The sequence below is a fragment of the Onychostruthus taczanowskii genome, unplaced genomic scaffold (genome assembly GCF_017590055.1).
Source record: "Onychostruthus taczanowskii isolate IOZ18803 unplaced genomic scaffold, ASM1759005v1 scaffold84, whole genome shotgun sequence".
Taxonomy (NCBI): domain Eukaryota; kingdom Metazoa; phylum Chordata; class Aves; order Passeriformes; family Passeridae; genus Onychostruthus; species Onychostruthus taczanowskii.
In genome coordinates, this window is record NW_024506332.1 from 1,162,200 (window position 1) to 1,185,580 (window position 23,381).

Here is a 23,381-nt window from a genome sequence, read left to right on the forward strand (position 1 = left end):
GGGGGACACAGCTGGACACAGCTGGCCGTGTTTCCCATGGGAAATGCTGACCTGGCAGCTCTCCTTTGGGAATAACCCAGCTCATTCCCTCGGTGGCTGCTTGTTTTGGCTTCCCCTGGTGGCAGTGGGCGATGGAGGAAGCAATAAACAGCTCTGCCTGCACGTTTGGGGTGGCATTCTGCCCTTGCAGGTGTCCTGTCCCACGTCCCAGCTCCCTTCACATCCCTCTGGTCGGAATCTGCTGTGCCCAGAGAGGGATCCAGCAGAGGGGAGCTGGGAGCTGGATTTGTTGGATGCTGGTTACTCAGACGAGCAGGGTAGGAACCTGCAGCAAAGAGCTGTTCCAAACCCAGATGGTTTTTCCCAGCGCGTGGTTTGGAGCAGTCCCTGCTTGGCCCCCACAGCTCCAGAGCCAAGGCAGAGGCACCAGCACAAACAGGTGTGGGCTGCACTGGGCCAGCACTCATCCCGTGGGATCGGGGTCACAGCAGGGCAGGACAGTGGGAAAGAGGAAAATTTGGGGCTTTCCATGATCCAGCCTCTCACCTGTGTGCAGGTGTGTGTGTGGATATTGCTGACACAAACAGATCCAGGCCCTTCCCATGCTCTCCCACCTTCCCAGCATGGGCAGAGGGGTGGGAAAAGCACCAGACACGCAGGACTCTTTTCCAGGGTGAAATCTGCCCTTGTGCTCTCCCACCTTTCCATCATGGGCAGAGGGTGGGAAAAGCACCAGACACGCAGGACTCTTTTCCAGGGTGAAATCTGCCCTTTCTGAGGACTCTGGTCATTGTCAGAGATCCCTGGTAAGTTTTTCCTTGTTAAGGATTCCCCTCCCCTCCCTTGCAGTGGGCGTTGTTTATATGGAGCATTTCAAGTCCCAGAGGAGCTGTGGGAGGACTTTCTTTTTCCGTTCTGTTACATGGCAGAGTCACAAATGAGCCTTGGCCAGAGCCAGGACGATCTGATTTCTCATTTAAAGGCTTGAAATGGTGAGTGGAGGGAGAGGTACTGCACACAGCCTGCCGAGGGAGGTTGGAGGAGAAGGAGGTGGATCAGATCAATCCTTGAGGATGGCTCTCCTCACCTGGCAGTGCCCATTCCCAGCATCCAGCCCCCAGATCTGGCGAGGTTTGCCCTCCTGTCTGGTTCCTCCAGGCTCAGGGGGTTGGTTCTTCACTGCCTGCAAACACTCCCTGGCAAAGTGGGACTGGTGGCTCGAGTCTCCACCTTCTTCCCAAAAAGCTCAGCTCAGAACAAGAGAATTCCTGTGCACAGAAATCCCCCAGCCAGGCTCTTCACTGCCCTACCAGCAAACAGGGAATGGGCTTTAGCAGCACTGTTGTTAGCACAGTTGTTAGCACAACTGGACATCACTCACCCCCTTCCCCACCCTCTTTCCAGGGGCAGGAGGATGTTCTTGAACTGGAGGTAAAAGCTCTCCTTTGGAATAATTAATTGGAGCTACATCTCACATGTTTAATGAGCAGTGCAGACCCTCCTGAAGACCACCCTGAGGGACAGGCAGTCCTTTCTCCTCCTCCTCTTCATCTTCTCCTTCTCCTCCTTCTCCTTCTCCTCCTCCTTCTCTCCTCCCTGCCCTGGCACTCTCAGACCCCCTTTTCATCTCTCTACAGGTGATCCCACTGATGCAGAGGAAATTCCTGACCCAAATTCCCCCTGAACATGCCCAAATCCCCCCAGTTCCCAACCTCCCAGCGTGACCCTGCCACTCCCTCCCTCCAGTTCCCTTCCAATCCTTTCCTGTGAAGGAAAACTTCATTTTTCTTCCAGCCAAAGGAGCTCTGCCGTTGTTAACTCCATCCCATTCTGGCACAAATCCCTGCTCAGATGTGGTCACACATATGGATTCTATCCCATCTGTTTAAAGGTTTAAATGCCCAAAGCCTTCATGTTTGGATAATAGATGGATACGGTAGCTTTGTTATCCTGCAGTGAGAGGCTCGTTCTGCACTGAGCTCCCAGCTCTGCAGCTTCTGAGCTCTCTCTGTTATAATTGTGTGTAACCTTTCAATCAGAATGTTTAACCCCTTGATTTATGATCTTAAACCCCATTATTCAGATGATTTTAACTTTTAATATCTGAGGGAGTCTTTCCAAAGCTCCTCCAAAGCATCTGGCTTTGTGATCTCCAACTGGAATAACTTCCAGCACTGAGGAAAAAGAATATTTTTTTTTTAGTACCTCTGGCCTTTTTTGGTTTTTTTTAGTCTATTTTATCCCTGTTTATATTTATGCTTTCCTTTTTATTAGTCTTTTTTTCCATTCTGTACCTTCCCTAATTTCTTGCTCATTTGTGTAGTGGTTCTGTCATTGAATTTTCCCTTTGCAGACCAAGTGTTTGGATAAAGAGGGATGTGGCTGATGGAAAACAAGCAGAATGCTCAGTCAGAGCATGACCTGCTGCTTCTGGACTTCTTGGTGGCGCTCCCAGGGCCTGTAGGGACTTCATATCCCCCCTGGCTCCTTCTCCACAGGCAAAAAATTTAGGCTTATTGAGCGGAAAATACTTAACTCGTGTCCCTGCTCTTTGTGTTTGGAGAGGGAAAGAGAAACCTCGTCTCCCAGTCCTGTCAGTCTGGTCCTTTCCCACTAAATCCACTTCAAATACATGGTTTTTGTTTTTTTTTTTGTAAAGCCATTTGAAAGACTTAATGGACTGTGATTTTTCTCGTTGTGGAAGAGCTGTAGTGAGGCTGAGAGTGACACTTAATAGTCTGTCGAGAGAAGATGTATAAAAACCCCCATCTCTGGGGTTTTTTTTAAGAGAACAGTGCTTTTGTTAGTCTGGGATTATTTCTGGCAGCATCACAAGCCTCACATTGGAGTGGTTCAGACTTAACTTATATAAAAACACTTCTCTGGGTGTTTACATGAATGAATTGGTGCCTTTTCCTTGCTTTTCTCTCAGCCTCCACCGAGCATCTCCCTGCAGGCTTGTGCTGACCCCCTCCTGGCTGGCTCAGCTCCCTGATTTTTGCCCTCCTGGCAATGGGAAATGTGACCTGTGTGGTTTCTTTTCCATCAGCCATGTCCAAGTCTGCAGTGAAGATCTCCTCAGACCTGCTGTCCAACCCCCTGTGTGAGCAGGAGCCCTCGTTCCTTGAGATGGTCACGGCCTTCGACACGGCCATGAAGAGGATGGACTCCTTCAACCAGGAGAAGGTGGATTGGCTTTGGCTGGGAAATGGGAGTGCTGGAGGGGCCTGGAGTCATGGAATGGTGGGAGTATCCTGGAATCATGGGATGGTTGGGGTTGAGGGGCTTTGAACCCATCCCTGCCATGGCAGGGACACCTCCCACTGTCGCAGGTTGTTCCAACCTGGCCTTGGACATTTCCAGGGATGAGGCAGCCACAGCTTCTCTGGGAATTCCATCCCAGCCTCTCCCCACCCTCCCAGGGAAGGATTTCCTCCCAAAATCCCATCCATCCCTGCCCTCTGCAGTGGGAAGCCATTCCCTGTGTCCTGTCCCTCCCTGCCATGTCCAGGATCCTCGTGCCTCACCTCTTTCCCTTTTATCATCATCCCCAAGACTTTTCCCACAGGAGTTTCTCTAATCTCCCTCTTCAGGCTGGGATTGCAGCTCCCATGGGAGAAATTCCCTCTCTTTTGGTTAAAGGACATCATGGTGTGCTCAGAGTCCCTCCCCAGCCCGTGGTGGGATCCCTACAAACCCATCCTTGTGCAAATGGGATTTTCCAACAATCCTGACGTGCAGCCCTCCCTTTTTTGCTTTCCACAGGTGAATCAGATCCAAAAGACAGTCATAGAGCCTTTGAAAAAGTGAGTACCAACCATCATCTCGTGGGGTTTGTCCTCATCTGGAGCTTTAGGGATGTGGGTCCTGGAGAGAGGCTGGAAATCAGCCTCAGAGGGACAATCCTGCCCTGGTCCTGCTGGCCACACTGCTTTTGTGCTTAATTAATAATAATTTGAACCTTTTTGGCCACTTGGATCCACTGCTGCCTTCACCTGTAGCTTAAAGAACTCCTGAGCTATAAAATAATGGAGCATCCTGGGCTGGAAGGGACCCCCAAAAGATGAATAATTCAATTTTCTCTGTTTATGTGTTGGTTTTTACTTCCAGCAAAGGAACAAAACCACCTGGAGATCATCCAGGGGGGTCAGAAATTGGCTGGTTCAGCAAAAGTTTCTTTCATTTGGAAATTTTCCTAAATAAAAAAGGAGAAAGTGGAAGTTCCTGCATGTTTATAAATAATATTTATAAATAATATTTCCATGCAGAGAAGGAGGAGAGGCTACAGAGCTTTCATAGCCAGAGAGGTTGGAAATGAGGGGAAAACGCCCAAATCCCACAGTTCTGTCACATCTGACCTGCAAAATTCCCACCTTTTCCAGGGTCACAGGCTGTACCCCCAAACCTTTCATGATTCCTTCAGTTCTCCCCCAAATATCCCCTTAAATCCCAAGATTTGCTGTTTTGTTACAGGAGCAGAGCCAGCGAGCAAAAATAAAATGAAATTACTTTAATATGACAGTAAGTGTTGCAAATTGCTGAATAACAATTTCAGTTTAGGTTTAACACACAGAGGGGTTGTCGTGGTTTAGTTGGTTTGGCTTTTTTTTCCCCTGAAGTTGTTGTTTCTGCCCAAATCTGAAAGTAAAATCTCATGGATCACTTAACACCTGAGGTTACAGCATGTTCCTGTCTGGGGGATGTTTGGTGACTCAAGTTTTACCTTGGTCCTCTATCCACAACCAGAAATTCCTGCTTATTTAAGGGAAAAAATACCAAGAAGAAAGAAAGAAAAAGGAAAAAAAAAATCCCAGCCTTTTGCTGTGGAATTGTGTTGCTTATTATCTAGATTGTCCTCATGAAAGATACATTAACTTTTTCTTCCAGCATTCTGTTAAAATTGGAAGAACTTGTGTTTCTGAGATATTCTGGGGTTTTTTTTTTCCCTCAGCTTGTGTTAGTTGGTGAAATGAAAGACAGTCCCTTTCCCTGCAAACCTGCCTTGGGTTTGAAATCCTGGGGTGGTGAATTCAGGACAACAAATCCATTTCCATGTGCTCATGGGAGATCTCTGAGGCCTGGAGCCATGGCCAAAACCTCTCCAATTTTGGGAACAGGAACCTGCTCCAGGGCAAAGGGATGTCCTGGTCACCATGCCAGGCTGGCCAGGACATTCCCATGGCCAAACCTCCCCAGTTTTGGGAACAGGAACCTGCTCCAGGGCAAAGGGATGGTGCCGTGGAAGGGTGACCAGAACATTCCATGGCCAAAGCCTCTCCAATTCGGGAGCAGGAGCCTGCTCCAAGGCAAAGGGATGTCCTGGTCACTGTGTCAGGCTGGCCAGGACATTCCCATGGCAAACCTCCCCAATTTGGGAACAGAAACCTGCTCCAAGGCAAAGGGATGCCCTGGTCACCATGCCAGGCTGGCCAGGACATTCCCAATCTCCAGTTTTGTGTGAGAGAGGAAAAGGCTCCATGGAGACCTCAGAGTCCTAAAGGGGCTCCAGGAGAGCTGGAGAGGGACTGGGTGGAGGGACAGGACACAGGGCATGGCCTCCACTGCCAGAGGGCAGGGATGGATGGGATTTGGGGAAGAAATTGTTCCCTGTGAGGGTGAGGAGGGGCTGGGATGGATTTCCCTGGGGATGCCCCATTTCTGGAAGTGTCTGAGGCGAGTTTGGAGTGACCTGGGACAGTGGAGGGTGTGGAAGGGGGTGGGTCTGGGTAATCCCTCAGATCCCTTCCCACCCAACCCATTCCATGTTTCCCTGCCTCGGGACACTCTGTTATCTGCCTTTCCTCAGTTCAGCACCAGGGTGTTTACTCCGACCTCCTGGCTGCTTTCCATCTCAGCAATTCTCTCCAACTTTCTGAATTTCCACAATGAGAGGGTTTTTTTCACCCTTTTCCTGCCCTTTGGCACCTGCAAAGCTTCACCCTCTGTGCCTTTTAACCAGCTTATGTTCCATGCTGGGGAAGCTTCATCCCCACTCCAAGAACAAAAATGCTCCTTCCCTTCCCTCCTCCTTCCCTTTGTAGGTGCATCCCTGGCCAGGAACATTTCTGAGGAGCCCAAGGGTCCATTTTGAGGCTAATGAGATGCAGGAGAGAAATGGAGAGTTTGCACCTCCCTCCCTTTGTCCTGCTGGCAGATAAACCCCAGCACCAGTTCTGGCAGAAAAGTTCCAGATTAATGAAAGCTGCCTTGAGGAGCTCTTCTTATTTCCAGTTAGGTTTTCCTTCCCCTCGCTGAGGCAGCTCTCCCAAGCCTCTCCCAACTTTGCTCTGACCTAGAAAAAAAAAAAGGCTTTTTAATTTTTTTTTTTTTTTTTTTTTTTTTTTGCTCCAACAGCTGCACTTTATTACATCTTCACTGGTGGTCTTTTATAGTTTATAAGCCAAAGAAACAGATAAGTATAATCCAGACAATTATCATTAGTGGTAATATATTGTAATCAGAGGCACATGGGCAGTAAAATCTCCATTCAGTTGTCCAGGGATTGGAGTTTCCAGGCAAATATTGGGGAATTTGTTAAACCATGTTGAAAAAAAGCAGTAGTAGATTTAGTTGGGGGAGTGGAGGCTTGTATTGTTTCAGTCCTTCTGCTTCTGGGCTCTTAGGGTTATTCACAATTTGGCTTTTTGAGCCCCAAGAAGCCTTTGGCTGGGAATGACTCATTTATTTTCAGGGAAAGAGCAAAGCTCCAGTGAGAATATTGCATTTTTCGGGGGATGGGTTGGGCGAGGAGCTGGGCAGGAAGGATGGGCTCCTCTTTGGGAGCTGCCTGTGGAATCTCACACCAGGGCAGCAGATCTGGGGCAAAAGGGGACAAAACCAGCTGGTTTGGACTTCACTCTCCCAGCTCTTCCCAGTCAGTGCAGGGTCAGGGATTGGGGATGGAGACTTAGTGTTCCATATTGTGTCCGTATTTAAGGAAGGAAGCGGCTTAAACGAGCCAGGTGGTTTGGAAATCCGCAGGATTTAGGACCTTTCACGTTGGGAGAGGATTTCCAGGGCCACAGGTCTCAATTTAACTGACTCTGTCTGACTCTCTCAGAGCAAGGGGGTGACCTGCTCACCTTGGCTTGGTGCCATTCCCTTAGGGCATTGTCCTGCTCACAAAGCCAGAGAGGTTTTGGCCATGGGAATGTCATGGTCACCTTGAATTGGTGCCATTCCCTTGGAGCATTGTCCTGTTCCCAAAACTGGAGAGGTTTTGGCCATGGGAATGTCTTTGTCACCACGGCATAGAATCTACCCACTGGAGCATTGTCCTTCTCCCAAAATTGGAGAATTTTTGGCCATGGGGATGTCCTGGTCACCCTGGCATGGTATCATCCCCTTGGAGTATTGTCCTGTTCCCAAAATTGGAGAAGTTTTGGCCATGGGGATGTCCTTGTCACCCTGGCATGGTATCATCCCCTTGGAGCATTGTCCTTCTCCCAAAATTGGAGAATTTTTGGCCATGGGGATGTCCTGGTCACCCTGGCATGGTATCATCCCCTTGGAGTATTGTCCTGTTCCCAAAATTGGAGAGGTTTTGGCCATGGGGATGTCCTGGTTACCCTGGCACAGAATCACCCCACTGGAGCATTGTCGCTCTCCCAAAACTGGAGAGGTTTTGGCCATGGGAATGTCGTGGTCACCTTGAATTTGTGTCATTCCCTTGGAGCCTGTTCCTGTTCCCAAAATTGGAGAATTTTTGGCCATGGGGATGTCCTGGTACCCTGGTACAGAATCACCCCATTAGAGCATTGTCCTTCTCTCAAAACTGGAGAGGTTTTGGCCATGGGAATGTCATGGTCACCTTGAATTGGTGCCATTCCCTTGGAGCCTGTTCCTGTTCCCAAAATTGGAGAATTTTTGGCCATGGGGATGTCCTGGTCACCCTGGCTTTGGCAGGGGTGACATAGAGGGTGCTGCCACCGAGGTGCCACCACGCAGGGGCGGGTGTCAGACCTGTGGGACATCCCAGAGGTGCAATCCAGGAGCTGCTCAGAGCAGTGAGGGATAAATTCCATCAGAGCTGCGTGTCACCAACATCTGCCAGCAGCACAGCTGGGAGGAGGATCCCCCACTCCGTGTCCCTCCCACCATCCCACCATCCCCATGGTCCCTCAGGCTGCCAGGAGAAGGCAGCCCAGGCTGGCCAGGAGCAGCTCCAGGGGTGCTGGAGGACCGGAAGCAGGAAAAGCAGCTTTCATGTCCTTAACGAGCCCCTAATGAGGATTTGGAGCAGCCACATGGCCACCTAATCCCCCACGCTGTTTCCTCATCCATTCCTGCACCTTTTCCCTCCAGGAGGAAGGGCTGGGTTTAATTTCCCCCTTCCTGGTGGGTGGAAGGCCCCCACGGATGTGTGGGCATGAGCACAGGAATGGCAGGAATCCCCCTCCACGCTCCTGCCTCTCCTGAGCCACCCTGGTGCCTCTCCAAACTTCCCCTCACCTCATCCACCCTCCCTTCCTTTGGCATCTGATGCTTCCCAGCTCTGTCATTCTTTTTTTTTTTTTTTTTTTTTTTACCTGTCCATCACCAGCTGGAGATCTTGTCCACTTCCTGTTGGTTTCTTATCCAAGATATCACCCCAAAAAGAATGCCCATGTGTGTGCCAGGCAGGTCCAGCTCACAGGCTGCCAGTGAGGGTGTTTGAGATGCTTGGAAACAAGGAGAATTAAAGGTTTTATCGTTATTTTTCCTGGTGCCAAAGTTCCAGCACCTCTTTCCCACTAAAAATGGGGGCTGGAGGAAGCAGTGGGATTAGGATTTGGGGTGGAGAGGGTGAGAAGACAGAGAGGTGACAGAACATTCCCACTCCTCGAACATCCCCACCATCCCCAGGGCTTCCCAGCAGAGAAATGGGAAGGAATTTCCAATTTCCAAGCCCCAGATTTGTCAGCTGGGCTGAGTAGCAGACGAATCTGGCAGCACCAGCAATCCTGGGGCACTTTTATCTCCCGTGGCAGCATCTCTGCAACCCCATCCTTTAATTACAGGGAGCTGAAGGGAGCCTGGCATGGAGACGAGGTGGGAACTTGATTTGGAATGCAGGGAACGGGGTGATTTAGATGTTTTTTCCAAGGATAACCTGTCATCCTCTGAGGAGTTCACCCCCAGGTTTCCCCTCTCCCCCCACAGCCACAAGCAGAGTAATTTGTATTTTCTTTCCCTTATCCCTGCGTATCTCCCCTCACCTGCTCCTCTTAAGCTGCCTGGGCTGTAATCCCCTCTCAGCAGCCTTCCCTGAAAAGTGACAGGGAACAACAGCAGCTTATTCCTCAAGCTGCTTTCATGGCAGGGCCTCTAACAGCCCCTGTGCTGTTACCTTCACTTTGCCACCATTCCCACCAAATTTTCTTTTGAGTCGGCTTTGATTTTCTTGGCTTTGTGTTAAAAAAAGGAAGTCTTGGGTTACAGAGGGTGGAGGAGGATTTGGGAGTGGTTTTGGCTGTCACACCTCCTCATTCCCTATGGATTATTGATAATATCAGAAATTAGGAATATCTTTTTCGTGGTAAGAATTGTCAAACCCTGGCGCCAGGAGTCACCATCCCTGGAAGTGCTCAGAAAACACATGGATGTGGCACTTTGTGGCTTAGTGGTGCTGGGTTGGTGGTTGGACTGGGTTTTAGGGCCCTTTTCCAGCCTTGCTGATTCCATGATATGTTACAAACACCCACATCTGCTCCAGGGTTTGCCTCTGTGCATCTCACAGGGACAGGAATTGTTCCCTTGCTCCAGGTGCATGGAATGGATGTGTGACACATCCAGGATTTGCTTGTGAGGCTTCCCTGCTCTTTCCCCATGTCCCTGCTTCCTGAAATTCTCTGTGCAGTTGTTCAGGCTCCATTTCCAAAGGGTCTTTGTCTGCTGCTCCCCTCCCAGCTGATCCCAGCGCCTTTGCTGCCAGGAGGGGTTGGTGGTGCTTCTCCAAAGGCTTTGGAAAGCTCTCCTCATCCTTGCAGGGGTGTTCTTGGAGGGCTTGGCTGTGTCTGTGGATGGCAGAGGATCTGCAGAGCCTTGGTGCCAGGCTCTGCAGCAGCAGCATTTGTCAATAACGTGCATGAGATGGTTGTGGAGACACTGGGGCCACGTGTGGAGTCAGGAATTCCTCGGAATAACTTGGCACCAGCAGGAGCCCAGCTCTCCCTCTCCCCCTGCACGGGTGTTTGGCACCCCTGGCACTCACCCTGGGATTGTGTTTCTGTCCACACAGGGAGAAAAACCTGGGCAGGGCTTGAAACCCCTTCTCCATGAATGCCAGGGCAGTTCAGAGCTGCTGGGCTCTCAGGAATTCAGGATTCCTTGATTCCTTCAGGAGCCAGAGGCAGCTTTGCCTCAACCCAGAGCAGTCCAAGGAAGATCCTGCCCTGCCTGAGCTGATCCTGCATGGAAATTAAACCAGGGAGAGTGGGGAAGAGTTCAGTGGGCACAGGGAGGGCTTGGTGTGCACAGGGAGGGCTTGGTGGACACAGGGAGAACTTGGTGGGTACAGGGAGAGCTCCTTGGGCACAGGGAGGGCTTGGTGGGCACAGGGAGAACTTGGTGGGCACAGGGAGAGCTCCTTGGGCACAGGGAGAGCTTGATGGGCATAGGGAGGGCTTGGTGGACACAGGGGAGAGCCCCTTGGGCACAGGGAGGGCTCAGCTGGAATAGAGAGAGTTCAGAGGGCACAGTATGAGCTTGGTGGGCCCAAGGAGAGCTTGACTGGCCCAAGGAGAGCTCATGGGCACAGGGAGAGCTCAGCTGGCACAGAGAGAGGGCTCAGCTGGAACAGGGAGAGCTCCTTGGGCACAGGGAGAGCTCAGCCACAAATGACCCAACCCTTTGCTGATGGAGGACAACCACACTGAGGGAACCTCCAGTAGAGGTTTTGAACTAAAAAAGGGGAGATTTTAACAGGAGATTGGGAAGGAATTCTTCCCTGTGAGGATGGGGGTGGCCCAGGTTGCCCAGAGAAGCTGGAAAACACTTCCTCATCTCTGGAAATGCCCAAGGCCAGCTTGGAGCACCCTGGGACAGTGGGAGGTGCCCTGCCCATGGCAGGGGGTGGAACGGGGTGATTCAAGGTCTCTTCCCACCCAGGGAATGTGGGATTCCACAGTTCCCAGTGGCCAGGGGAGCTCAGGGCGCTCGGAGCCGGGCACGGCTGCGGCTCCAGGGAGCTGGGCCCCCCTGCTCTCGGAAATGCAGCGTATAATCTATGCATTAAAAGTCCTTGTGAGACAGGAGCTGCTGTGCCTACACAGTTCCAGCCTCTTCAGATCCAGCCCTGTAGATATTTTTTAAAGCTCTGCCTGAGCACAGTGTCCTTCCATTACGGGCTGCGAAATTGCACCGAGTCGATACCGGGAATAAAAAAGGGGGGGGGAAAAAATATCAAAATCGAGCCTTTTTTTTCTCCTCCCTTTTTAAAACCCAGATTTAACTTCAAAGTGAATGGAAACTGCGTTGCTGATCGTTTTGTGAGCCCTCCCTCGCTGCTTGTTCCGAGGGGAAGGGTTGGCTCTTCCCTGTGGAGCAGGTTGGGGGTGGAAGTGGCTGCGTGTGACTCCGCTGGAGTCCCGTGGCTCTGTTCAGGCAGGAACCCTGGCAAGTGCCAGGGAAAGGCCAGGAAAACACCACTAACAGCTGGGTTTGGGTGCCAGCACGAGGCTCAGTGGTTTGGGGACATCTTAGGAAGGGTTTTCCAAGATTTGCTGGATGTGGTGGCCGTGCTCAGGGCTTGGTGCACAGCAGGGAAGGGAGGATTCCCCAGCCTGGAATCTCTTCTGGCATTGCCACGTCTGGATTCCCACTGTGGAGGAGCAGCTCAGCTCATCCCCATGGTCTTTATTCCCTGCTTTAGGATTTGTGTCCTTCCCAAACCTCCCCCAGCAGGGACAGAACGTAAAAGAAACCAGGAAAGCCTCTGGGCTGATGGAATCCTTCCCATCATTAACAGTTGGGAGAAATTCCAATTCCAAGGTGAAATTCCTGCAGGAGCTGTCACCTTGAGCTGCTGGCGTTGTGTGTGTGCCATGTTGGGAAAGGGCATCCCTGGCACAAAAACATCCCTGCAAGTGCACCAGGCCAGGCTGGAGTGGGCTTGGAGCCTCCTGGGCCAGTGGAAGGTGTCTCTGCCCCAGCTGGAGTGTCCTTTCCAGCCCAAACCATTCCCTGATTCCCTGAACCCAAACCTGTATCCCATGAGACCCCTCAACCTGGCCACCCCTTCCTCCATCCCTATTTCCCTAACCCTTCTCCTGGCAGATTTTTGAGCTTTACAGAGAGGTAGGAGAGATTTTAGCAGGCCAGGAGCTGGTGAGGCCGTGCCTGGAGCCTGCAGCATCCAGGACATGGCTCCCATTTAAATATAATGGGATTGTGTGGGATGGTGCCCATAAACAGCAATGTCAGGGCAGAGCATCTGATCCTCTCCAGGCAGCTGGAGCAGCTCCCTGATGACTTTTCCAGGTTGTTCCTCATCCCCAATCTGTTGCAACAGAGGGAGAATATCATGGGATATATATTTATATTTATATTTATGTGGATTTGTTCTGTGCCAGCCTCGGGGGATGTGCAGGACCGGGCAGGATTGAAGGATCACATCCCCAGCTCACCCAGGGATGCTCCACACAAACTCTTGGATACAAAAATTCCCATTTCTCCCTGCTCCTGGCGTTTGCCCTTTGCAAACAGGCTCAGGGATGAAAGTTTTCTCTCAGCACCCACCAGCCCAGCCCATCAGCACCCTCCAGAGTGAGCAGAAAATGGGATTTTGATAGGGCTGCAGTGGCTGGGAACACCCGTGGTTCTGCCTGAACCCTGGATTTGGGTCACATCCAAAGCAAATTACACTCATCAAGTGACATTTGTGCCTTTTCTTTATCCTAATGGCCCCCCAGGTTGGATTTCTATTTCTATTTCTATTTTATTTTTCCATTTTAAGAGGTGGGAAAGCTGTTTGTTCCCTCGTGGAAGTAAAATCCATCACCAGGCTGCTCAGAGAAATTTTGCACCACCAATCCCAGGCCTCAAACCCCCAAAATAACCATGGAATTTATGAATATTAAATTATTATCTCCAGAGGGAGTATCACCTTTTTGATCCCAACCCACAGCCCTGGTATCCCCTGGGATAATTCGATTTTGTGGAATTAAGAGGCAGGAGCAACGTTCCAGTTCCTGCTTTTCCCTTTTCTGTCACATTCAAAAATATTCTCCATCAGATGTTCATGTTTCCTCAATTTGTAACACATTTTAATAATAGGAATCTTTCCCATCGCCTGGGTAAATTGTTGGATGCTGTGAATCCTTCTGGGGAGGGCTCAGGGCTCCTCTTCAGCTGGGTTTGTGACCCAAAAAGAGCAAAAATTTGCTGAAAAAAGAACAAAAAACCAATCAGAAAAAGCAAAAAATTAACCAAAAAAAGCAAAAAAATTATCAAAAAGAGCAAAAAATTAACAAAAAAAGCACAAAAAAACAAACCAAAAAAGCCAAAAAATAATATCCAAAAAGGAAAAAAAATTATGCAAAAAAATAATACCGATAATATTTAATTATTAACTGTAAATTAACTGTATTAATTTAAAATTTAATCGGCAGTTAATATTTATTTTGCACTCATTTTTTTCTTTTTCCTGGACTTTTATTACAACTTCTCTACCTCTTCTTTCCCTTTCCAACCAGGAACTGGGGAATCACCACATTAATTAAGAATATTCCAAATTCCAGGATGGTTTGGCTTGGAAAAACCTCACCCACTGTCACAGCAGGAAACTTCCTGCTGCACCAGGGTGCTCCACAATTTCCTCGGATGCTTCATCCACCCAAAATATCCCATCCCAAGCCTTTCCCATCTTTTTTTTTTCCAGGTTCAGCAGCGTCTTCCCGAGCCTGAACATGGCAGTGAAGCGCCGGGAGCAGACGCTCCAGGACTACAAACGCCTGCAATCCAAGGTGGAAAAATATGAGGAAAAGGAGAGAACTGGGCCTGTCCTGGCCAAGCTGCACCAGGTATTGAGGTGTCCCCAGAGCCACAATCCCAGCAGCATTCCTGGGAAAACTCAGGAAAAGCTTTTCCCTCTATCTGGCATCTGTGCCATGAATAGAACATTTTGGGAGGATGTCTTTTATCCGTGTAAAAATCACATTTTTGACAGCACAACGCTGGTTTTGAGTGCTCAGTGAAGGGAAGGAGCTGCTTTTCTGAGAGAAAATGGAATTTTTTTTCCGAGAGAAAATGGAATCAGAGCCCTGGGAGCCCTGGGGGAGCTCGGAGCCAGCGCTGAGGTCGAGGCACAGGGGGGTTCCCCCCGACCTCCGCGTCTGAGCGAGCAGCTGGATGGGGAAGGGAACAGATCAGAGCATTTCCCAGCTTTATGTTTGCCACCTGTTCCCAAAAAATTCGTCTTGGAAAATTGCAGTAATTGGTTAACAGGAAGTTTTGCCAGATTCTTTTTGCTCTCTCCCAAATTTTGTGAAATCGTGATGAGTTTGTTGGTTTTGTTGTTTTTTTTTTTAAATCAGATCTTCCCCAGCGTTTTTCCCCAAAATCTGTCGCTCCAGCACCACGTGGCTTGATCCTCCCAGGAACAATTGATTCTCAGAGTCAAAGAAAATGTGTTTTTCTGATGAATTTCCCCCCAAAAATGAAGTTTTGTGTTAAATAACAGCCTGAACAAAAGACACCTCTGGTTTAACAGTAAGCAGCTTATTTTGCTCAGCCTCAGCAACTAAAGCTGGGGCTGGAAAAATGGGAATTCTTTTGTCTGGTGATTAAGCAGGGTTTAGTTATTTCATATATTTTTCCTCTTAATGAACTTTTGATCTAATTCTCCCCCCCCCACCCAAAAAAAAATCTTAACCAAACACTGAGTTTAAACACCTGTGAGAGGGAGCCTTGAGCAATCCTGAACCTGGAGTATCCAGAGAGTCTGGATTTAATGGGAGATGGCCCCATCTCATCCAGGTATTTTTAATTATTGAGCTGCAAATTTACATCCATTGTTTGCTCCAAGTTTTCTGCTCTTCTGCCCCCTGTGAAGTCCATCCTGGGAGTTTCCCCAATGAACTCCATCCCAGTTTTCCCCTGGTTCCATCCTGGGATTTTCCCACCATGAACTCCATCCCAGGAGTTTCCCCCATGAACTTTATCCCAGGAGTTTTTCCGCATGAACTCCATCGCAGGAGTTTGCCCCACGAACCCCATCCCAGGAGTTTGCCCCATGAACCCCATCTTGGGAGTTTTCCCCATGAACTCTATCCCAGGAGTTTTCCCCATGAGTTCCATCCCAGAGTTTTCCCCCCATGAACCCCATCTTTGGAGTTTTCCCCATGAACTCTATCCCAGGAGTTTTCCCCATGAGTTCCATCCCAGGAGTTTTTCCCCGTGAACTCCATCCCAGGAGTTTTCCCCATGGGTTCCATCCCAGAAGTTTCCCCCCATGAACTCCATCCTGGGAGTTTCAACGCTCCCAGCCTCATGGCAAATGATGAATTTGCTCCTTTGCTGGGCTGATTCCAGCCTTTTCCAGCCTGGAGCCCAGTCCATGCCATGCCCCTGGCACGCTGTCCCTGTCCCCAGGGCCGGCGCCGCGGCCGGGCCGGGCTCTCCCGCTCCCCCCTCCCGTCGGAATGGCACCGGGATTAAGTGGCAGACTTGAACTGGTCTAATATTTCACAGCCCACCCCCTCCTGCCCTTTTCCACACCATCCCCGAGACATTTCCCGTTCTCCCCACGCTCTGTTTAAAGGAGCCAGTTGGATGCACTGAGCTGAAGGTCACGGTGACGGTGGGGGCAGGATGCTGGAGCGACATTCCTGGGAATAGCAGGGTGAGGGGACAGGGATGTGGCCAGGGACGTTCTCCAGCCTGACTGAGCTCTGGGAATGGGTTTTGTCTGTTTTTCTGAAGGAGAGAAGGCACAACCTCTTTGGGTGTCCTGTGGATTTCCAGGGTCAGAGCACGGGTCCATTGGATGGTCCCATCAGAATCCATCAACTGCTCACTTAGGCCCCACCAGGTTCCATTGAGAGGTCACTTGAGCCCCACCAGGTTCTATTAACTGGTCACTTGGATCCCAGCAGGGTCCATTGTATGGTTACTTGAGTCCCACCAGATTCCATTTGATGGTCACTTGGATCTCAGCAGGGTCCATTGAATGGTCTCTTGGATCCCATCAGGGTCCATTGAATGGTCACTTGAGTCCCACCAGATTCCATTGAATGGTCTCTTGGATCCCATCAAGGTCCATTGGATGGTCTCTTGGATCCCACCAGGGTCCATTGAATGGTCTCTTGGATCCCACCAGGGTCCATTGTATGGTTATTTGAGTGCCACCAGATTCCATTGAATGGTCTCTTGGATCCCACCAGGTCCCATTGAATGGTTTCTTGGATCCCACCAGGTCCCATTGGATGGTCACTTGGATCCCATCAGGGTCCATTGAGTGGTCATTTGGATCCCACCAGGTCCCATTGGATGGTCACTTGAGTTCCACCGTTGGATGGTCACGTGGATCCCACCAGATTCCACTGGATGATCCCATGGGTCCCACCAGGCTGGTCACTGCTCGTCCCCACAACCAAGCAAAGCACCCCATTGTCCTGGGGTGGCCTCCATGCCAGGGGGATCCCTGTCCCAGGACTCTGACCCCCTCCATGTCCCCCCGCAGGCCCGGGAGGAGCTGCGCCCAGTGAAGGAGGACTTTGAAGCCAAGAACAAGCAGCTCCTGGAGGAGATGCCCAAATTCTACAGCAGCCGCATCGATTACTTCAAACCCAGCTTTGAATCACTGGTCCGAGCACAGGTGAGAAATTGTCCCTCCCTGGTACCTGTGTCGTGTCCTGTGCCACGGTTCCAGCCCTGCCTGTGCTTTATCCACTGGAATTCCATGGCTTTATCCACCTGGGAATGCCATCTCCTTGAATGTGGAGTCCTGAACTCAGGACCTGGTTAGGTTTGAGGTGTTTGGGCTCATCTTGTGGCTCCTGGTGAGTGGAGAAGAGGCTCCTGGGACACCTCCAGAACAAAGATTTGTTGGAAGAGGTGCCCTGAATAACCACCAGCTTTCATTTCCATCCTCCATCTTCCTTCTGAATGTGCTGTGGCTCCTCCTCCTCCTCTCTTCTCCCTTTGCCCTTTCCCTTAGAGGCTGCAGAGGGGCAGGGTTGGGATCTCACCGAGCTTTGAGAACCTCTGGCACCCCGTGCCGCGGCTCCCGGGGCGGTCCAGCGCGGGGAGGAGGGCGGAACCGGGCGCTGCCCGCGCCGTGGGCGTTTTCCTGCGGCATTTTGGGGCCGGGAGCTGCCGCAGGGACCCAGGTGCGCTGCGGGGGGGCCGCCGGGAGGTGCCGGGAGCACGTGTTCCATCTCACCTCCGACTTGGGGGGGCCTCTCTGCGGAGCTGCCAGCGAGTTGTCTGCAGGCTGATTCACCTAGCAGATGGTGCCGATGCTCCCTGCGCCGCAGGGTGGGTGCTGGGGATGCTGTTCCTGCTGTTCCCTTAGCAATCGGGCACGGGGCTCCCTGTTCCAGCCTGGAATAACCACAATTCCCAGAGTCTTGCTCGCCCTTTCCCCCCTGTGGACCCCCTCCGTGGGTGAGACCTTGAAACCTGAATTTTCTCTGCCCTCTCCGGGGTTTGTGATCCGTGAGTTTCCTCAGCTTTGCCCCTCTGGTTTCTCGCTCCGTTTGTGTCCCGATTCCCAAGGAATTTGGGGTGAGGAGGACGTTGGGATAGGTGTGCTCAGAGCGCCCAGGGATGCAAGCAGGGAGCAGCAGGGTGTCACTGCTGGGGCTGTCTGTGAGACTCTCCATCCATATCCCTCTTCTTCCTTGGGAATCCTCTGCTTTCTTTCCTGTCTATCCCCCCTGCCTCTCTTCAGGTGAGGAATTTGTTGGGAAAACCGAGTGAAATCCCGTTTTTATCACCCAAAAAGGCAGCGTCACAACAAAGCTGATGCATCTCCCGTAGGCTGGACTTAAAGCTGGTCCCAGATGGATGCAGCTCCTCACATCCCTCCCTCCCTGCCAGCCTCCATGGGAGCTGCATCCCTGTTCCTTCCCAGCACTGGCTGCATCCTTCCACCCCCGGGGAGAGATGCTGGGAGGAGAGCTGGGAATATTTGTGCCAAAGCTGGGCTTGGGCTCCGTGTGCCCCCCTGGCTCGGGAGCTCTGTGAAGCATTTTCCCACTGAAGTGGCTGAAAAAAAATGGAAAAGGGATGTGATTTGCCCAGGGTAGTGAGTCAGTGGCGAGCCAGGAATAGCAGCCAGAGCCCTGAGTCAGCTCAGCACTGCTCACCTGCAGGCACCTGGCTGGGAAGGGCAGGCAGGAGCATCCCCATCCCAGGAGAGAGCTGGCATGGAAACACTGCCCAGCTTTCCCTCCCTCTGTGCCTGCCTGAGCTGATTAGCAGCTGGGGAGGGTCGTGTTCCTCGATGTAATTTCTATTTTCAGCCTTTTCTGCAGGTACCTCTTTAGGAGTGGGATGAGGCTGGAGGTGAATCCCACAAGGAAAAGGCTGGATGGGGTGAGACAGGGATCAGCTGGCCCCGTGCAGGCTGCTGTGACTTTGGGGTTGTTTCTCCCTGAGTCAAACCCACCATCCAAAGGCAAAACCATGTCATTTTCCTGATTTTTTGGCCCTGGAGGCAGCCGGGACTTAAAGCAAGACGAATTGTGTGACAGTGACACCATCCAGTGCCACGATGAGCTGGGAAGGGACCAGCTGCCTCTCGGGGAAGGACCCTGCTCCCAAGCACCTCCATGGCTTTGACCCAAGGAGACCCTCCCAAGGCTCTTCCCCGGGCGAGTTCCCATGGCACAGCCTGGCTGTGCTCCCAGGGCTGGCTGTCTCCTGATGCCGGGACATGTCCCGAGCTCGCAGGGCTGTAACATTCAACACCAAATTCTTCTCTCCACCCACGGGCCCGGGCCAAGCCAAGGGAGGCAAATATTTCCCTGGCTGGGGGCTTTGAAGTGGCCACATGGAGATGAAAGGGGGAGATTTTGGAGCTGTCGCTGGTGTGAGGCGTGAACAGCACTTCCTTCCCGCTTTGTGCTTTATTTTCCAGCTAGAAAACAGGAGATTCCTTTGGATTTGAATGGAATGGGGGGGAAAGGTGGGGCTGGCAGGCAGGGATGGTGCTGAGGGCTGGGGGAGCCTGGCCCTGGCAGTGCCCCTGGGTTTGTTTTGGGTAGGGCTGCCCCAAACAAGCGGCCACTGGGCCATTGTAGCCAGGATCTATAGAAAATCCACGGAACACAGCGTCCCCAAACAGAATTAGTTCAAGACAGGTGGACTCGGGGCCGTTGGCTCAGGCTCAAAGGCGAGTTGGAGCTGGGATTTGATGGGCTGGGGACAGAGCATATGGCATCCATAGCTGGAAAAGTACTGGGCTGGCAGAGCAGGTAGGGCAGGGTGAGCTGGCTGCCCCCTGTCACTGCCATCAGTTTGGGGTGCATCCCCTCCCTGGGAGGGCTTTCACTCCTGTTTGAACAGGAGAAATCATGGGGGGGTCGATGCCAGTGGGATTTTGTTGATGAAGCTCGGCAGACTCGGCTGGCGAGGCAGGGCAGCGGCCGCGTGGTGCCAGGCACTGGGGCCTGCTGGGGGAGAGGAGCATTCCCAGGGATGCCCACCAGGCCCTGGGGACACGGGGTGTCCCCAAGGACACCCACCAGGCCCTGGGGACCTGGGGTATCCCTGGGGAAGCGATCGGTGGCTGCGGGATGTGGGTGGAGGGGGAGCAGCACCGGGGAGTTTGCTCTGCTCTGCCCGTTCAGTGCAGTGTGTGTGCTGGGGGGCAGTCCTGGGGACAATCCTGGGCTCAATCCTGAGGAAAATCCTGGGGGACAATCTTAGGGTACAATTCTGGTCCTGGAGGAATTCTCAGGGATTTCTGGATCCTGGTGGAGGGGCAGTTCTGGAGGCAATCCTGGGGGACAATTGTCCCCAAATCCTGGGGAACAATCCTGGGACCAATCCTGAGGGACAGATGTCCCCAAATCTTGGGGGACAACCCTGGGGGCAGCATCTGCCTCCAGGCCTGCCACCCTGACAAGATTCAGCTTTTTCCGTGCTGGATTTGGCAGTGCCACTTGGCCATATGTGACTGAGCAGAGCCCAGGCTGACTCCAGCCTGGGGACAAGGGACACGGAGGGCTGCTCCAGGGCTCTGGCACCCCGCTTGGCACCCCTGCCCCCCAGATCCCTGCTCACCCGTGGCATTGCCAGAGGATTTCAGGTGGTTTTGGCATCTCTGGCTGGCAGCGGGGTTCAGAGGATGTTCAGGGTGACCCAGCTGTGGGGTTGTGGTTTGGGGGGCGTGCAGGGGTTTTGGGGGGCCCCTGCCAGCTCAGCCCTGTGTGGGGTTCGTTAGTCACTGTGTAAATGAGCATTGCTGTGACTCAGCTGGCGCCGCTGCGTGGGGAGCCCCGGCCACGGAGCAGCCCCCGGGCCCCTGGCATGGCCAGGCCTGGGAAGGGGGGTTCAGGCAGCCAGCTCTGGAATGTGGGATCCCCACCACACCCTCTCAGGCCTGCCCAAAATCGGCATCATTTTGAGCAGGATTAGGGGAGCTGGTCTCCATGGAGACCGTGGATGTCTCAGCACCGGTGCTGCTGGAGATGCTGGGGCCCTTGTGGGAAATGGGGACAGAGCTGGCATTGCCCACCCTGGGGGGCTGTGCTCCCCTGTCCCTCCCTGGGGGATGTGGGGGGATATCCAGAGCAGGATCCCACACCTGGCCCGGCACCAGGGGTCCTGCAGTGCCAGGGGTCCCACAGGCAGGTCTGGGGGTCCTGTGGCACCCGGGGTCCTACAGCAAGGGGCTCAGTGGTACCCGGAGGTTCTGTAGTTCCGGGGGTCTCACAGGCAGCACTGGCATCCCACAGCACCAGGAGTGCCCAAGCAGCATTGGGGGTCCCACAGTCAGGGCTGGGCCCCCCCAGCGCTGGAGGTCCCGCAGCACGAGGGTCCCGCAGTGCCGCTGGTCCTGCGACACCGAGGGGGTCCCACAGCCCCGAGGGTCTCCCAGGCAGGGCTGGGACCCCCCCTCTCCCCGCTGGAGCCCGCGCCCGAGCAGCCACCCCGCTGCCATCTGCCTGCGCTGACCCACGGGCTCCCGCGCCGGCAAGCGCTGCTCGCTGCCGGAGATAATTGGCGGTGCTAATTAGCACGTTATTAACACACCCCTCCTCCTCCTCCTCGCCGTGCTTCACATGGGGCACGGCGCTGCCGGGCGTGCCCCCTCGCCGAGCCCACCGAGCCCCTCGCCCTGCCCACCGTGCCCAGCGGGCCGTGGGCTGGCAGCTCGTGCCGGTGGCACCGGTGACAAACGAGGGGACGGGGCGGCTGCGGGAGGGTGGCGGTGCCGGTGGCAGCCCCGCACGCGCGGCTCCCAGATGGGAAGCGAGCAGAGAAGGGCAGCGTGTTATTAAAATGTGTTGAGTTGTAATAATCCGAGGGGGTGGCATGGCCACGTGGGAGGGAGCTATTTCAGACACCACCGCCGCGCAGAGGGGCTGCCGAGGGCACCCGCGGGGGGGTGGGCTGGGGAGGAGACCCCCATTCCCCTCCCTCCCCAATCCCCCTTCATCCAACAGGTTGTTTACTACACGGAGATGCACAAGATTTTTGGGGACCTGACGGCGCAGATCGACCGGCCCGGGCTGAGCGACGAGCAGCGCGAGCGGGAGAATGACGCCAAGCTGGGCGAGCTCCGCGCCCTCTCCATCGTGGCCGACGACTGAGGCCAGGCTGGGGATGGGGAGGGGATGGGGATCCCCCCCTTTCACCCCGGCTCCCATCCCAGGGATGGACTTGTGGGGCCGGAGCTGCTCCCGTTGCCCCACGGCTCTGCGCTCCTGCCGGGGTCCGGATCGTCTTTGTCAGGCCGTGAATGAGTTGTGCCTTAAATTTTGGGGTGTGGAGGAGCAGGAAAGGGAGAGATCCCGCTCGGATGAAGATGGGGAGTGGGATGTGGGGATGCTGGATTTTCCCAGGTTCCAGCCTCCCTTGGCACCCCCAGAGCCCAGAGGGTGAGACCCCCACTCCTTCCCCTCATTTTGTGCCTTAGTAGCCCAGTGGTCCCCTCAGGGGAGGGGAAATTCACTCAAATCCCATTTTTTGAGGTACAGGGAGAGGGTGATGCTTGTCATGGTGAGCATCCATCCCTCTTTTCCCAGGAATGCTACAAAGAGCCTGTGCCCCAGAGCTGGGGGGTGCAGGGTGTGCCCAGGGGACCCCAGAGCAGGGACAGGTGGGGACATCCCTAAGGGAGACAACCCAGCCAGGAGCAAACCTATGGAAAACTGGGGGGCTGCACCCCCTCCTCGGTGTGCGGAAGGACCGCAGGGACTCCGTGGCTTGTCCCCAATAAAGTTTTTGGCAGCGCAGCGCGGCCGGGGCCGTGTCGGTGCCACCGCCGGGGCCGGGCCGGTGTCGCTGTCACCGCCGGGCCGCTGTCGCCCTCTGCCGCCGCCCGGCCGCCACTGCAGGGGGGACACGGGGGGCTTGGGGTGTCCCTGGAAGGGAAAAATGGGATTGAACATCCCCCCGTGGCGGCGCGGCAAGGAAACGGCCTCAAAGCACGAGAAATGGAGTTTTCCAGTACTACAGAGGCAATTTGGGGCAGGGCTGGAGCCTTTCAGGATAAGGAGAGGCTGCCTGCTGTGCCCTGGGGTGAGCAGATGCTGCTTGGGATAAGGGGTTGGAAGCCCACCCTGGTGAGGTGGTGAGGTTCTGGTGGAGGTGACAAAGGTCCCTCCTCTGCCTTGGGGTGGCACGAGGCTCCTGCTGCTCCAGGTGAGGGCACACGGCTCCAGACACCAGGGAAACCATCACCACCTCTTCTCACCAGGACCTGGGTTTGGCAAACCTGCACGAGACAGGGCTCAGGGGTATCCTGGGAAGCCCAGCAGAAAATGGGGATGGAGCCCCTAAAACCAAACCTTCCCTTCCCAGCTGGAGCAGAGCCATGGGAAGGCTGGTGGCTGTCCCCAGTGCACAGTGAGGTCCCCCCCAGAGCATCCCATGCCAAGGCTCCTCCCCAGCTCCCAGCAGGGAGAACTTCATCCCTCCCTCTCCCCTTGGCTGTTCCTTCCCAACCACATCACATGCCAGGCCAGGTTTAAGCAAAATAAACCCAGTTGCCACGGTTACCCAGAGCAGGGATGCTAAATATACAGAATATAGATATTTATATATATATTTAACTGCCACGCATGGAGCCCGTGAGCCCAAGCAAGGGACACGCTCCCCCACGGGATCTGAGCCCTGCAGACCTCAGTGTGGCTCCCAAATGAGCCAAGATCCCTCTGTGGCCTGGAGGTGTTGATTCCTCCCTGGATTCAAGCCCACCTGGGCTCACCTGAACCCACCTGGTGGCT

General features: G+C 53.4%; 1 protein-coding gene across 2 annotated transcripts in view; it reads left to right on the forward strand.

Moving 5' to 3' along the window:
- Nucleotides 1-22,389, forward strand: part of BIN3 (bridging integrator 3) — a 44,448-nt gene extending 22,059 nt beyond the window's left edge. For both annotated transcript variants that reach the window (XM_041424907.1, XM_041424908.1), the window contains 5 exons: nt 3,050-3,186; nt 3,766-3,806; nt 13,859-14,000; nt 16,661-16,795; nt 21,597-22,389. In XM_041424907.1, the coding sequence (XP_041280841.1) occupies nt 3,050-3,186; nt 3,766-3,806; nt 13,859-14,000; nt 16,661-16,795; nt 21,597-21,743 (602 nt within the window). In that variant the 3' untranslated portion in view covers nt 21,744-22,389. The remainder of the gene's footprint in view (nt 1-3,049; nt 3,187-3,765; nt 3,807-13,858; nt 14,001-16,660; nt 16,796-21,596) is intronic.
- Nucleotides 22,390-23,381: the final 992 nt, after the last annotated feature.